Source organism: Podarcis erhardii, assembly GCF_964252035.2.
Source record: "Podarcis erhardii genome assembly, chromosome: 3".
NCBI classification, from domain to species: domain Eukaryota; kingdom Metazoa; phylum Chordata; class Lepidosauria; order Squamata; family Lacertidae; genus Podarcis; species Podarcis erhardii.
Window position 1 is genome coordinate 28,317,525 of NC_138507.1, and position 15,284 is coordinate 28,332,808.

Consider the following 15,284-nt stretch of genomic DNA (forward strand, 5'->3'; position numbering starts at 1 on the left):
GGGCTTTCAAACTGGCAACTTTGCTGGAATGAAAACAACCCAGGCTGAGAAGGTATTGCGTACAAGGAATGAAAAGTGTACTACTTTATCTATACATAAATAAAAATATATATTATGGAATCATTGTTTTTTTCCTCCTTTGAACATCACATTCTCACTGCCTATTAATACCATTCCTTGGCACAGCTTACATTTCCATATTCAACACCTCACATTCTGTGGTGTAGAAGATATTGCAGTAAACACAAGCTGCCCTTGTTAGTGTTCTTGAAAATTGCGTGCTGCCTCCTGCTCTCACACAAGCTGTTAGGCCACAACTGGCCATGGAAGGGAGGGGGGGAGGGAAGGCACTTAAAAAAATCATGTTGCCCTTTAACATTTAAATTACTGCCGAAATGTTCATAGTGAATGTTCAGTCCGGCTGGTGATGTTGTTTCAGAAACATGAACACAGCTGGTGCCAAAAAGAAAAAAAGAGAGAGAGAAGGAGAGTAGCTATTTGTGAGTTTCAAGTCCTAAGCCCCGTATTCAGCTAGAATGTTCCTAAAAGGATTTATCCCCAGGAAACAGTGCTAGCAAAGGTTTTAAAAGGATTTTGTGGCGCTTTAACGCCTCCTCCTTAAGAACCCTTTTCAGATGACCTGTCTTTGCTCGATGGTTAAGTATTTGGGCTGGTAAGCCAAGAGAGGAGAAATGGTACCATCAGAATGGGATATAAAACAGAACTGTCCGTCCAGCAAGCAATGCTGTTGAAATGCCCTAGAATGAGAGGGCAGTGCAATGCAATGAATCCTTCTTATCCAGGAGCAAATGAATGCAAGTTGCAGGTGCATGTTTGAGCCTGTCTGTCCACATGGCAGGGTAAAAATGTGTATGCAGGATGGGCACAAGGGTTGGCAAGATGGCTATGTTCCACCTCCATTGTCAGAGGCTGCTGATGGAATTGCAATTGGGGGGCAGGGAGGGCTGTTGCACTCACATCCAGCACTGCCTCCTGCGGGAGCAAAGTCCATAGTTTAACTCTGTGTCGTGCAAAGAAATACGGTACTTTCTTCTGGGTGTCCTGAATCTTCCGACATTCAGCTTCATCAGATGGTCATAATTCTATACAGTAGACCCTCAGGTTACGTTACTCTCGGGTTACGTTACTCTCGACTAACGTAAAATTTGGTTTGTGAAAGTGATAAACCTGGAAGTATTTTTTCAGGTTTCGACGCTCACGCATGCGCAGAAGCACTCTGTGCACCGTGCACATGTGCAGAAGCGTTCTATCGGCTGCGTGTGTGCGCAGAAGCAGCGCCTCTAGATACGGATTTTCCAGGGTGCACACAGACCCCCAGAACGAATTAAATTCCTATCCAAAAAGTCCACTGTAATTCTAAACTGTAATGGAATCAAAACAGCATAAAAACAAATATATTAAAATGCAGAGAGCAGCACAGCACTCTTAAGAGCCCTTTCCTTAAACAACAACCACTTCCCCAAAACCTTCCAGAATAAAACTGTATTCACCTGCTGGCGGAAGGACAACAAAGAGGGAGCCAGTGTAGCCTCTCTAGGAAGTGAGCTCCAAAATCTGGGAGCAGCCACTAAGAAGGCCCTTGATTATACTTGACACCCCATATTTGTGTCAAATTAGCTAGAACTAGACTTCAGAATCAGGTGTGGTTTTTGAAGCCTGGAAAGATCCTTTGTCCACTTGTTTGTTTATTGATAACAGCAAGAAATCAACTCATGTCTGTTCTCCAGCTGAGAACGGATCTCATTTCATAATTTCAATTGGCTGGGTCGCAATAATTCTCACCAGTGGTCCTTTGCTTTCCATAAAACAAACTTTATACAGTGGTACCTTGGTTCTCAAACTTAATCCGTTCCAGAAGTCTGTTCCAAAACCAAAGTTTTCCAAAACCAAGGCTTGCTTTCCCATAGAAAGTAATGCAAAATGGATTAATCCGTTCCAGATTTTTGAAAACAACCCCTAAAACAGCAATTTAACATGAATTTTACTATCCAACGAGACCATTGATCCATAAAATGAAGGCAATAATCAATGTACTGTACAGTGGTACCTCGGGTTAAGAACTTAATTTGTTCTGGAGGTCCGTTCTTAACCTGAAACGGTTCTTAACCTGAGGTACTACTTTAGCTAATGGGGCCTCCCGCTGCCACCACACTGCCACCACGCCGCCACCGCACATTTTCTCTTCTCATCCTGAATCAAAGTTCTTAACCCGAGGTACTATTTCTGCTTTAGTGGAGTGTGTAACCTGAAGCATCTGTAACCTGAAGCATCTGTAACCTGAGGTACCACTGTACTAAATAAATAAGACAGTATTGTAGATGATAGAAATTAAAATTATTATTTTTTTCTTACATGTACTGATGTTAGTCATTGTTTGAATGGAGGGCTTTTATCTATTTCTGCAGTCACACAATCAACCAGTAGCTGAACTGGGTTCCACACAGTCACAGAAACAAGTCACAAAAACGAAGTAACAAGCCACAGTCACAAAAATGAAGTCACAAGCCACAGTCACAAGTCAATCCCATAAAATGAAGAACAAGCCACAGTCAAAAAATGAAAAAAAGCAAACACAAAAGCTCCAATTATCACTTCTGTGTTGTGTGGGTGCTCGGGACTCAACAGCTGACAGACTCAACAACAAGCCTCTGATTAGCAGTGGGGGACTCAATTTACAAACAGAACACACTCAACAGGAAGCGGAACATGTTCAGCTTCGAAGGCAAAGTTCACAAACCAAAACACCTACTTCCAGGTTTGCAGCGTTCTATTTCCAAGTTCTTCATAAAGCAAGCTGTTCTTAAACCAAGGTACCGCTGTAGTTTAATAAGTGGCAACCATTGAATCTTACTACTTGTTTGGTGTCTTCATTCTGGAGGTATTGAGGCAAACTATATTTTCAAAACTTTTGAACCAGGCAGTCCAAATAAATGGGATTTATTGTTTCTGGAATTAAAAGTCCCCCTGGCCTTTGGGACAAAGGCAATTCAAGTAAAGCCATGTCCATTGAGATGACAGTATACTCATGACACGGGATTTTCAATTTTTAACTAGGGAAGTGTGGAGGAAGAGGGAGGACTTTTTTTCATCAGCGCACATTCTGAAATGGAATTAGTTCAATTGTGCCACCGAGGCACCGTCCTAGAGACTTCCCAAACAAAAAGATCTGTGAAACAATTTGCAATTTTTCCCATGTACAATCCAATGATACTCCAGAGACTTCGCATTCCTCTAAGATAGTTTCTAAACCTCATTATCCTCGAGTTTAGCACAGTGTTCTGGCCAACTGTCAGATGGCTGTGGATTCTGCTGCTAATGAACTGTAAAATGTCCAGGGATTAAGCATCCAAGGTTGCAATCCTAAGCACGTTTACTTGGAAGTATGTTTCACTGAAGTCAACAGGATTCCATTGTGTCGGATGGAGATGCTGGAATCATGGATATGATGATGGTATTAATATATACTGGATAACAGTTAGCATTGTGTTCACCTTTAGCATTCCAGTGCTAATAAACTGTGCGATGATTTCCCTTGGCCCTTGGTGCTGATAACATAGCACTAAGTATCTTTTGTTTCATTACAGCCAACACTCACCCACTGCTCAGCCCTGAAGTAGTGGGACACCTGTTTACAACAAGGAGTCAATCCTACAATGTGTGAAGCATTAATCAAAAAATGTTGCGTCTCCAATCATGGCCATTTCTTGCTTCCTATTCATCCCTCCAATGTGTTTATAAGTCAGGATGTCAGAAGTTACAGCATCTAGTTAAGGGAATTTGGCATCTAAGCAGAACCGAAAGTCCCAGAATTAAGTTACAGTGGTACCTCGGGTTACATACGCTTCAGGTTACATACGCTTCAGGTTACACACGCTACTAACCCAGAAATAGTGCTCCAGATTAAGAACTTTGCTTCAGGATAAGAACAGAAATCGTGCTCTGGCGGCGCCGCAGCAGCAGGAGGCCCCATTAGCTAAAGTGGTGCTTCAGGTTAAGAACAGTTTCAGGTTAAGAACGGACCTCCAGAATGAATTAAGTACTTAACCTGAGGTATCACTGTACAGTTTTTGAACTTCATTTCTATAGAGGCCGAAACTGCCCTACCTATCCGCTTTTTGTGATTTTTTTTCAGAGATTGTACCCAAAGAAGGTGAAAGTGTTCCCTGTACAGAGTGGTGCCAACTGGCCAACCAAGTGGCTGGGATAACCCATGTGACCAATACAAGAAGCATTGCCCTGACTCACAATTGGCTTTGTCTCCCCCCCCCCCTTCCCTGTGGCATTGCCATGTAGCCAGATCTGATTGGCTGCATAGCACAGTGATTTCAACAGCTTCACTACGAGGTTTCTGACGGATTGGAGTCACCATAGAAGGAAAAAAAGGTCTTGCCAGATGAAAATAGTGCTGAAACAAAGAAACCAGAGGTGAAACTTCTCTCCCCCACCCCCTGCAGTAGTGAACAGGCTTGAAAAATGATAACCATTAAAATTTAGTTTTGTTTAGAAACATTATGTCCCTATACTGAAGCTACATTTTCAGTATGGAAAGCAAAATGGGTGACATTTGGTGAAACTCAAGTGATGGTGAGCCCTGTGGTCCTGTTCTGTTGCCTCTGGTTCAGGTTGAGTTGCTGTCTGCTGCACTGGGAACCACTTGTGCCACCTCAGATTTGACCCTAAAGCAATTTGGAGGGGTAGGGCTAAAGGTCTTTAAAAGGATTTTAAAACTATATTTTTAGAGTTTTTAAAAGCTTGAAGGGGGAGTGACCTGGGATGACACAGGATCAGATCTGCAGCATGTTTTCAAGTGGCTTCTCTGCAAGCAAAGAAAACAAGCAGCTCATGAAGAAGCTGTCCAAAATCAGTGATAAATGGGAGGATCAGATCCTGTGTGATGCAGCACCCACTATGTACTTGTTTACATGTGCACATATACCATTTGCACAAAAGAGCAGTCCAAAAATAAAAATAGGAGATGCCTCACACCAAACTAGGTAAGGATTTGGAGTTGTTCACAAGAAATGTTGCCTGTTGCTTCATTTCCACAGCCTTTCCTCCCCATTTCCTGGCCAGGCCAGGGCAGCTTTTCTGTTAGTTTCTGGGGTTGACAAGGCATGTGAGCCTCACCTGTCTTGAGCCTTCCCCAGCTGAGAAATCAGACAACTCCTCCCCGAGCTAGTGAGCCCCACCTGGGCTGTGGGTCCTTGCCAGTTTCCCTCAGAACTGACAGCTGTTAGTTCTGAAATCCTGAAGTCAGGCGTGGTACGTCCCACTTTGCCACTTTAGGCAAAACAGGAAGTGCCAAACTGCTCTGCCATACCACAACACCAACACCGCCAGTGGGATACTCACTTCCGCCACTTGTGGAGAAGCTTTCCTGGCGTTGATCCCCGAAAGAGCTCCCAAATCTTAAGAGATATTTTGCTCTCCTAGACATCTTGCAGGACTTTGATGAGATCTTGCACGACCTTGCCAGAAATCACCTTTATTTTATTTTTTAAAATAATTGACCAGATTTGCACAAAACAGCAGACACATTGATCCTGTGTGGTAGGATGTCCAGCAGGAACGATTGCTGCTGCAATGAGCACACCTTCTCCTGGATAGACACACCCACTAATCAGATAGATCTCAAACTTTTCCTGCAGCTTTGCTTGCCTCTCCTTCCTTGCCTGAAGCCTCACCTCCAGGCTGTGGGTATGCATCTCATCCAAGGCTCTCCAAACATGCTTGACTTGGCTCAAGCCTTGGCTGAATCCAGTCTACAGCCCTAGTAATATCATCTACCTGCTCTTGAAGTGTAAGGCTAGATATTTTAGAGCACTAGCTCTTATGACGTGGGGTAATTTTGATTCTAGCTTGGTCCTCTGGGTGAGGTAGTAAGCAGCAGTGCAAATATGGAGAGGATGCCTGGTCTGCAGGACTAACTCTAGGCTATACTCAAGACCACAGACCCTCCTGCTCCAGTACAGGATGGCCACAACATTTGGCTGCCTGGGCCACTTGCAGAACATGTAATACTCCATATCATAGAAGCTGACAAATGTGCAGTCCTCCAAGTGTTCCTATTTTCCAGGGGCAGTCTCGGATTTACCAAAGCTGTCCTGGTTTCTGATTTGATCCCGGAATGTCCCGGTTTTCTGATTTTCATTGGAGAAATGTTGGAGGGTATGGATGGTGTGGCATATTAGCTACACCACTAATCAGTCCATGGCTTGAATCTTCCACCTGCCATTAACTTACTTAGACAAAGCACTTCTTACAGCCTCTGAAATGCTGAGGTCTGGGCTGGACCGAGACATTTTGCATCCTGAGGTGAAGGACGAGACAGCACCACCAATTCTATGTAGAGCGATCAGCTGGACTAGCAGTTGAATCTTACTTAAACACCTGCTTTTGTCCTCTACTAAAACAGAGAGCAATAAGAAAATTTCCAGGTCAGGCTGTGTGTTACACAAAGCTTCATCTTCCACCATCTTCCCACCTCTCCACTGCAACATCTCCAAGATGAGGTAAATCGGTTCTGCTTCCAAGTGGGACTGGGTTGCGCTGGGCCACCAGGTCCCACCCCTGCCTCAGCGTGGTGCGGGGTAGCGTCCCGTGTCATGCTGAGGGTGACCTGACCACGCCATTTGCCAGGCAGCCAATCAGGGCGCTGTGGGGGCATGGCCAGGGCCCATTTACTTCGCACTGGTGGTTTACCCTTCCAGACTTCCTGCAAGGTGGACAGGAGTCAGATATAGTCTATTGATGCCAGTGCCTAAGCCAATACCTCTCACATTCTGTAACCAATAAAGTTGTGGCCTAAATTTTGCCCATTAACATTAACCTAAATTCTGTGTCCTTGTGTCTTTGTTCTCCTGGGGGTGGCATGGGGGTCTTGAAGTGCAAAAGCTTCACTCTTCTTAATGGTAGGCCCAGCCTTGAAGGATACTGATAGTAACACGGACCTACGACTGTTGAGGTGAGTTGAGGATTACAGCTAGACAAATGTAAGTACTGTGCTTTAAGTACTCTGATATGCTATCGAATATTTATTTGTTTATTGAAAGACGCTGGCAAGCTATTTTGAATGAGAACAAAGGCCCCTGGTCTTTGTACTTTTAACATTACATAAAGTTTTAAAGTGTGACAGTGTTGGCTGAGGATTTTGCTGCTGTTGTTGTTCCTTCTGTCTATTTTGGAGAAGGGGGAAGGAAGAGAGCTGTTGAATTTTGACAGATAGCAAAATATATTTAAAGTTTTTTCTCTCCCCTTGTTTGTATAGGCAAATTTTGTCTGCTCACAACATGATAACGGGGATGAGGGAAGAGGGACCAGTCACGGAAAATAAAAGTGGGAGGTGTTGTGGGGGATTATTAAATGCACTTGAACCTCCAGAGGCAACATATTTCGATCACTAGCCTGGCACCAAAAGTTGTTGGCATGAGAACAACTGTCTCGTTTACTCTCCCAAGCAAAGGAAGGCAAAGTTACTGACGGGTAAGATTTGCACTACCCAAACACAATGAAAAAAGGGATTGTTTCACCAATTGTCGTATCTGCACTGCGCAGGCTGCTTTCTTATGTGTTTTTCAAATCGCGAACATGAAGCATATTAAACTGATTAAGGATTGTGCGATTCCAGGATCAAGCTGGCCAGCAACAATGGCTTGAATTAGTTTGTCTGAAGCTGTGGGGCTCCAAAGAGAGCGGGTAATAATCGCACAATAAAGCGGAGCATCTTTTGTGATCGGCTAAGACATATTCTAAAGGGCACAGTACATTTTTAACAGGTGCTGCCGCCGAGTGCAAGCTATTACTGCAGAAGTCAGGAAGTTCTGAAGTGTACCGGAGCACAGAGGGAAGTGCTGCAATTATTTCTATAATGTTTCTCGTCTCGTCTTCTAAAAAGAAAAAGAAAACAGCTTATTGTAGACAACCATGAAAAAATAGAATCCTAAGAACCTAATAGAAGCCCTGCTTGATCAGATCAAGACCCATCTAATCTAGAATCAAGGTTCCCACATTGGCCAACCAGTTGCCAATGGGATACCCAGAAGCAAGACATGAGGTCAATAATACTCTCCCACTGTTGTTTTTTTTTTTTTTAAATAATTTTTATTAAGGTTTTCCAAATTAAAACAAATTAAATCCAATTTATAAACTTTTTCCAATAACTAGGACTTCCCCTCCCCACCCCCTCATGTATTCCAAATCTTCCAAATAAACAATTAGGTTCAACAAATTATTATCCCCAAATTGCAATCATCCTCCATTACCCAGTTTAGCGTAATTCCCATCCCCCTAAGATCGATCTATTCCCTTCCACGAGTTTCCCCCTTTAATACAAATAAAAAACAACAACATAGAATTAAATAGTAATTTTACAACCTTTGGATTCCAACTTTCCCTCCCCTTTTTCCCTGTTACGTTCCTCCTAGCCCTCCATCTCTAATATCTTCCTGGAGTTCCCACATTACATTAAACCCACATCCCTCTGATTCTTTGCCAGTCTTATTAATTGCGAATGTCCAATCATTTAATTACGAATGTCCAATCCTGAAAAAAGTCTATCGAGAAGAGGGTCCATTTCTTCTATCCAGATTTTTATATCCAGGAGTAGAAACTCCAATTTTAATTCCACAAGCTTGTCAAATCTGGATATCCCAAATATCCCCTTTCCCCTTTCTGTCCAGTTCTTGTTGTTTCCTTATTCTTGTCGGCCATTCTCCTCCTTTTTGTTTCTCTGTTCTCCCACAGAAATGTTCTTTCTCCAAAAGTTTCTAATATCCCTGCAGAGGCTTGTTGTTCAGGAACAAAACATTACATCATGATCCTTTCATTTTCCAACAGATAGTTCCATTGTTTCCTATAGTGTGTAGACCTCTGTAGACAAAATAATGTTCCATTTCTGCAGTTTCCCAGGAGATTAAAAGTTCTATTCAACTGCACAAGTTTCCTGTCAAAAACACATGCAATATCCCTCAGCTCCTCTAGATGGATTCCCGTAACAAAGTTCCCTTCCAAAGCCCATCCACCAGTCCAAATAGCTTGTTTATCCTCATTTGAACAATTTGAAACAATTTATACTCAACTTATATCAAATGTAACCGGCAAAGTCCATAACCAAGTCTCTGTTACATTCTTCCGTTTTGACAGCTCCTTGACGGCTGTCAAAACCTGTCAAAACCTCCGTTACTCTTCTCCAGGCATTTTCACGAATCGCTCCAGGGATTCCGGGGGGGGGGGGGTGTTGCTTCCTAATACAAATTCCACTTTTCTCCTCCGGCTCAATCTTATAAATTTCCCTCGCGAAGTTGCTAATTCGGTGAAATAAAGTTACTCTCGATCTTAGTTATCCATTCCTTTGTTTTGGCTCTTCTACAATTTAGGGGGGGGCTGACTTCCTTTTTTCCACCTCCCCCGTTCGCTCCAAATTTTAAAAATTTGTCCCCTTTTTTTAGTCCATATTCCAATTACTCACGGGTTCTTCTTTTAGATCCAAATTTTCAATAGAAGAAGTCAGCGCTCTCCGCCGGATGGCATGCGGCTGCGCTCGGCAGGGATAGCAGAGAACTCAAGCACCACGCTTCTCCCCGGCACCCGATCCGGAGCCTTTAAAAAGGCTCCTTCACGAGTCGGGAGGGCGCTAGCGGTGCCAGCCGAGTCTCCATGTCCACGGCCTCCTCTGGCCGTGGTTTTTAAGGGTCCCCACATCGCCGGTGCGGTAGGACCCAGCCCCTGCCGAGCAGACTCCCTCCGGAGCTCGGAGGGAGTCCGCCATTCGGCGATGGCGCCAACCCGGAAGTCCCCAATAATACTCTCCCACTGTTGATCCTTAGAGACTGGTGCTCAGAGATAAGGTAAAGGTAAAGGGACTCCTGACCATTAGGTCCAGTCGTGGCCGACTCTGGGGTTGTGGCGCTCATCTCGCTTTATTGGCCGAGGGAGCCGGCGTTTGTCCGCAGACAGCTTCTGGGTCATGTGGCCAGCATGACTAAGCCGCTTCTGGCGAACCAAAGCAGCGCACAAAAACACCATTTACCTTCCTGCTGGAGCACTACCTATTTATCTACTTTCACTTTGACATGCTTTCGAACTGCTAGGTTGGCAGGAGCTGGGACCGAGCAATGGGAGCTCACCTCGTCGCGGGGATTCGAACTGCCAACCTTCTGATCGGCAAGTCCTAGGATCTGTGGTTTAACCCACAGCGCCACCTGCATCCCAGGTGCTCAGAAATAGTCTGTCTCTAATACTGGTGGTAGCATATAGCCACCGCAGTGAGTAGAGCTGTCAGAGAAGTCCAGTGAAAAAGGAAACAGTTGAAGAAATTGCTGGTTTCCCCTTATTTATTCCCATGTCTGGAATGGCATTGGTATTCATTATTGTTCTTGCTTTTTCGGTCTTCCAGTGTTACATAATTACATTTCCCTGCAATTGCCTTGTGTTTCCTTTGCAAGGAAATGAATGTACTAAAGTAGCATTGATTTCAGTGGGTCTACTCTGAGCATGACTACCAATGGATGTCACCTCTTCAGTTGAAACAATTGCGCCCCTCCCTCCACTTACCATGTTAGGATCAGACGCATAAGAAACCCCTGCTATAAATTAGTCGATGGAAATGCCTGGAGCGAGAACGACATTTTTTTTTCATGTCTTCCACGTTTTATTTCCTTTGCTTCAGATAGCAACCAGTGTCTGCTACCACAACCACATAATGGAGACCCCTGCAGCAAAGTGTTGTGATGTCTCCATATTTGGCTGCCCTCGACTATTCTTGTTGGTGTCCTCCTGCTGCTGGTGGCTTGGCTGGCTGGCTTTTGATTTATCTGTTGGGTTGGCTTCTTTGCTTTCCTGTTGCTGCAGCTGGACTGTCTGCAGGCTCCAGGAAAGCTGCCTGCCGTGTTTTCTGATGGTTGGTGCTAACGCTTTGAGGTTGACCCTTCGTTTAGAAAATCTGTAAGATGAAGTCTGTACAGGGTTGCATCAAATGATCACCCATTTTGATTTTCAAGTCAGACTTGACAGTAGTAGTAGTAGTAGTAGTAGTAAGAGAGAGAGAGATGAGGAATACTGTCCTGAAAACTTTGCATTGTGTGAACGGTACACTTCCTTTTGATTCTATCATGGTGCCTCAATTTGCTGATGAATCAGCACCAGTTCTGGCCCCGCCACCAGTTTAATTACAGGATCCTGAGAAAAGTCGCATGGACAACCCCACCAAGGACAGAATGGGGTGGTATTGTTGGAATTGCTGAAGAAAATTGAAAACGTTTTGGAACTTATTCACAGCAGTCAAAGAGGTAACACCAGTTGTAGCACAACTACACTGGCTGCCGATTAATCCCTGGGCCCAATTCAAAGTTATGGTGTTGACCTATAAAGCCTTACATGGCTCAGGACCTCAATACCTTAAGGATCGCCTCCCCCTCTATGAACCACCCCTGAGCCTGTGCTTTTCATCTGAGGGGGTCTGCATAACACACCCAGGGAATCTGTGGTGCCATTCACATAACAAACACTACCATAGAGCTATCAAAATTTTTAAAAGTAGGGAGGCCATAGCTTGACTTTGAAAAACAAGGGGTCCGCAGAAGCTATCTAACCACTGGCTTATTAGATTAAAGAGGTAAAATGTTTTGTTGCAGTTGATGCTGAGCAACATTTCATGCCATTCTTTGATGTCATGTCCTTCACTCACAAATCTTCTTTGCTAAGACAGATTCGCACTCTGGCTCATTTTGCACCATAGGAGCTACTAAAATCCTGAATATCTTGTGATGTAGCTACTGCCTTGCAATCTTCTCTCAGTGTTTGCTTCCTTATTCCGGCATATTTTATCATATTTATTCAGGGGAGGGTGAAAATGTGCAAATTCAGCATTTTCCAGAAAGAGATGGGGGACACATTAAACTTGGAGGCTGCAGTTCCATAAGGAGGAAGGAACTTTGCACAGGAAACACTTGTCTTAATTCCATGAGGACAGAACAGAGAAGTGAACGAAAATGAAATGAAGTGTGTAGACACCATCAAAGGACTTGCACATATGACATCTTTTAATGACCCAACTTGTTGATTGACATGCCAGAATAATACAAACCTTTGATCTTTACTTAGTTCTTGTTCAAGCAACATGTCAGAGACACAGAAAGAGAAAAAATATGTTTATGTATCATCACATTAGTTTTGCAAATTAATTAGACAGCTTCTCTGAGTCCTTTGGCTGCATTCAGACGTGGGGTTTATTGCGTCAGTTTTATTGGTTATAATGCTCTGTCCTGATTTCCAATGTTCGTTTTCCCTGTTGCATTTTGGAACTGTAGCCTTTTTGATTGGTTTACTACTGCCATGTTGTGTTAACTCTCAAATGATGTAAAAGAGCTGTATGCCAGAATACCAGCACAATTTTCATCATGTGAGTAGTAGCGGCACAATCATTAAAAACTGCACGAAAATTACAATGCAAAACTCATGTGATTTTCTGAATTAGCGGGGTTACAAATGGATTTGTTTCTGGGAACAACGTGGAAATGAGCACTAAACTTCTGCTACATACCATTAGATTTCCAGAAACTGCTTTTACATCACATGAAAGATCACATAAGATTATCAAGTAAGGAAATGTTGGGAGAATGGAATAGATGCCATCAGAATGCAGCCTCTTTCATGCAAAAAGTGAAGAAATCAGAAGAGTGGATGACTCACACACTTTCACTTCTAACTTTAGCAGGAGGGGAGAGGTGCATCTCACCTTCAGAGAGAGATGTAAAGGTGAGCATCAGAATCTGTGAGGGCCATGGTTCAAATAAGCATATGTTACTCTCTTATGCAATGCTTGATTAGTTCAGCCAAATCTGGGAACTAAATTTAACCACACTTGTTGAGAACATTGGCTTGTACACAACTAAGTGATACTGAAATTAATGGACCTAAGTTAGCCCCACTCCCATGTTTTCAATGGAACTATTCTGTGTTTGAGTTCCTGCAAAGCGTTTAATTACTCCTTTAGGTGAAAACCAACACTTTATGGAGACATGATCAAGGGACAAATATGCATATGGGAATGAGTCTTTCAGTGAAGAAAAAATTACAGCAGTAGGGAGTAAACTGTGTGACATTGCCGAAAGGCAATGCATTTTCTAAGCTGTGAGATGATCAGAAGGGGCAGGGGAGGGAGAAACTGAGGAATTACAACTGGAAGATATGGCCTCAGGAGCAACTGCTTCTATTTTAGAGAAAATCTATGAAAAATTGGAATCTTTGGATAAGAGAGTGGAATCTCTGGATAAGAAAGCTGACAAGCAAACAGCTAAAATTGATCAAAACACAGAATGTCTAAATAGATTAACTGGACAAGTATCACAGAACGCACAAGCAATTGGAGAACTGACGGAGGCCACAGTTGAAAATCGGAAATTGGCTGAGGATACTAGCCAAAGACTTGGAAATTTAGAACAAGAGGTAAGACCACTCTGTAAACAAGTAGGTGAACACCAGACCTATCTTTCTATGATAGAACTGCGGAGCAGGGAGAGCAACTTAAGGATAAGGTCGGTACCAGAAGCGGAAGAAGGCAACTTAGCTGAGTTTTTGACTAAAGAATTTTCCAAGTTTTGGAATTTAGAGGAAAAGGACTTTAAAATTGTATCAGCTTTTAGGCTTGGAAGACTTATAAAGAAAGAGAAGCCCAGAGACTGTTTGATAATATTGAGATCAAAGGAGGAAAGGGACAAGATTTTGGGCTTACACTACGGAAAGTCACTGGACATTTCAGACAGAAGAATTGAAATTTACAAGGATATCCCTAAACAACTGTTGGACCTCAGATCTGACTACTTGGAACTGGTTAGACTGTTGAGGAGCAACTCAATTATCTTCAGGTGGGAATTTCCCCAAGGACTATCTTTCACTTTTAGAGGGAAGAAGGTTAAAATTAGAACATTGGAAGACAGGGATAAATTTGTGACTGCATACGGAGAGGACCTTCAAAAAGGAATTGAATTACCCTTTGGGCCTGGAGCACCAGGGGTACCTGCACCCTTGGACTCTGAAGATCCAGCGAATAAGGTACCACCCCCAGGAAAATAACCAGATTTATTCAGGATGTCTCTGCAACTTTTGAGCTGGAATATAAATGACTGTAACATCCCGGAAAAAAGGAGGAAAATTTTTCATATATTAAAAAAGGAACAATTGGATATTATTTGCCTACAAGAAACACATGTGACTAGGCTCCACAGAAAAGTGTTAATAAACAAAAGACTCGGCCAGGAATTTATATCTTCGGACAGAGTAAAGAAGAGAGGCGTGGTGATATACGCAAAAGAGAGCCTGTCACCTAAATTTTTATTTAAAGATGAACATGGAAGAATTTTAGCAATCGAGATACAACATCAAGGAGAGAAGATTTTGATATTAGGAATCTATGCACCAAACGAGGGGAAATCGGAATTTTACAAGAAGTTGCATGAGACTATGCTGGACTATCTGGATTACAACAACATCATTATGATGGGAGATATGAACGGGGTTGTATCAACTAACATGGATAAGTCACAAAGCCAAAATGTTACAAAAGACGGCAGACTACCAAAGACTTTTTTTGAAATGACAGACAATATGGATTGGATTGACATTTGGAGAACGAAGAACCCCTTGGGAAGAGAAGGAACATTTTTCTCTGAAGCCCAGCTGACTTGGACAAGAATCGACCAAATATGGATAACTAGAGGTCTGGCACCTAAGGTCAGAAAGGTGGAAATCTGGCACCTAAGGTCAGAAAGGTGCCCAAAGACCTGCTCCGACCATAATGCACTGAAGATGGACATGACACTACTACCAACCGGCTCCTTTAGATGGAAGATGAATGACAATTTGTTTAGAGATCAGGAGATTATTAAGAAGGCCCAAAAAGCTTTGAAGGATTACTTTGAGATAAACATGAACACTACGGTGGAAAAAAGAACTATCTGGGATGCAAGCAAGGCTGTGATGAGGGGGTTTTTGATACAACAGAATGCTGTAAAGAAAAGGACACAAAATGAGAGGAAAGATAAGATCTTGGAGAAAATTAAAGAACTCGAGAAGAAGTTAAGATCAAATCCGAAGTCACAGCCGACTCTGAGAGAAATTAAACTTCACCAAGCACAATATTCTAAACTGATAAACCAGGAAATAGAGTGGAAGATTAAATTAATGAAACAAAAAACTTTTGAATCGGCAAATAAATGTGGGAAACTGCTAGCTTGGCAGTTGAAGAGGAGACAAAAATTAAATACAGT

General features: G+C 42.9%; 1 protein-coding gene across 2 annotated transcripts in view; it reads right to left on the bottom strand.

Annotated features, from left to right (window-relative positions):
* The window catches only part of LOC309339317 (uncharacterized protein), a 169,931-nt gene that overhangs the window by 22,571 nt on the left and 132,076 nt on the right, over nt 1–15,284 (bottom strand). The window contains exon 4 of one of the 2 annotated variants that reach the window (XM_081857531.1): nt 4,160–4,426. The exons of the other annotated variant lie outside the window; for it this stretch is intronic. Within the exon in view, the coding sequence (XP_081713657.1) occupies nt 4,359–4,426 (68 nt within the window). The 3' untranslated portion in view covers nt 4,160–4,358. Of the gene's footprint in view, nt 1–4,159; nt 4,427–15,284 lie in introns of those variants that run through there. 2 annotated transcript variants of the gene reach the window in all.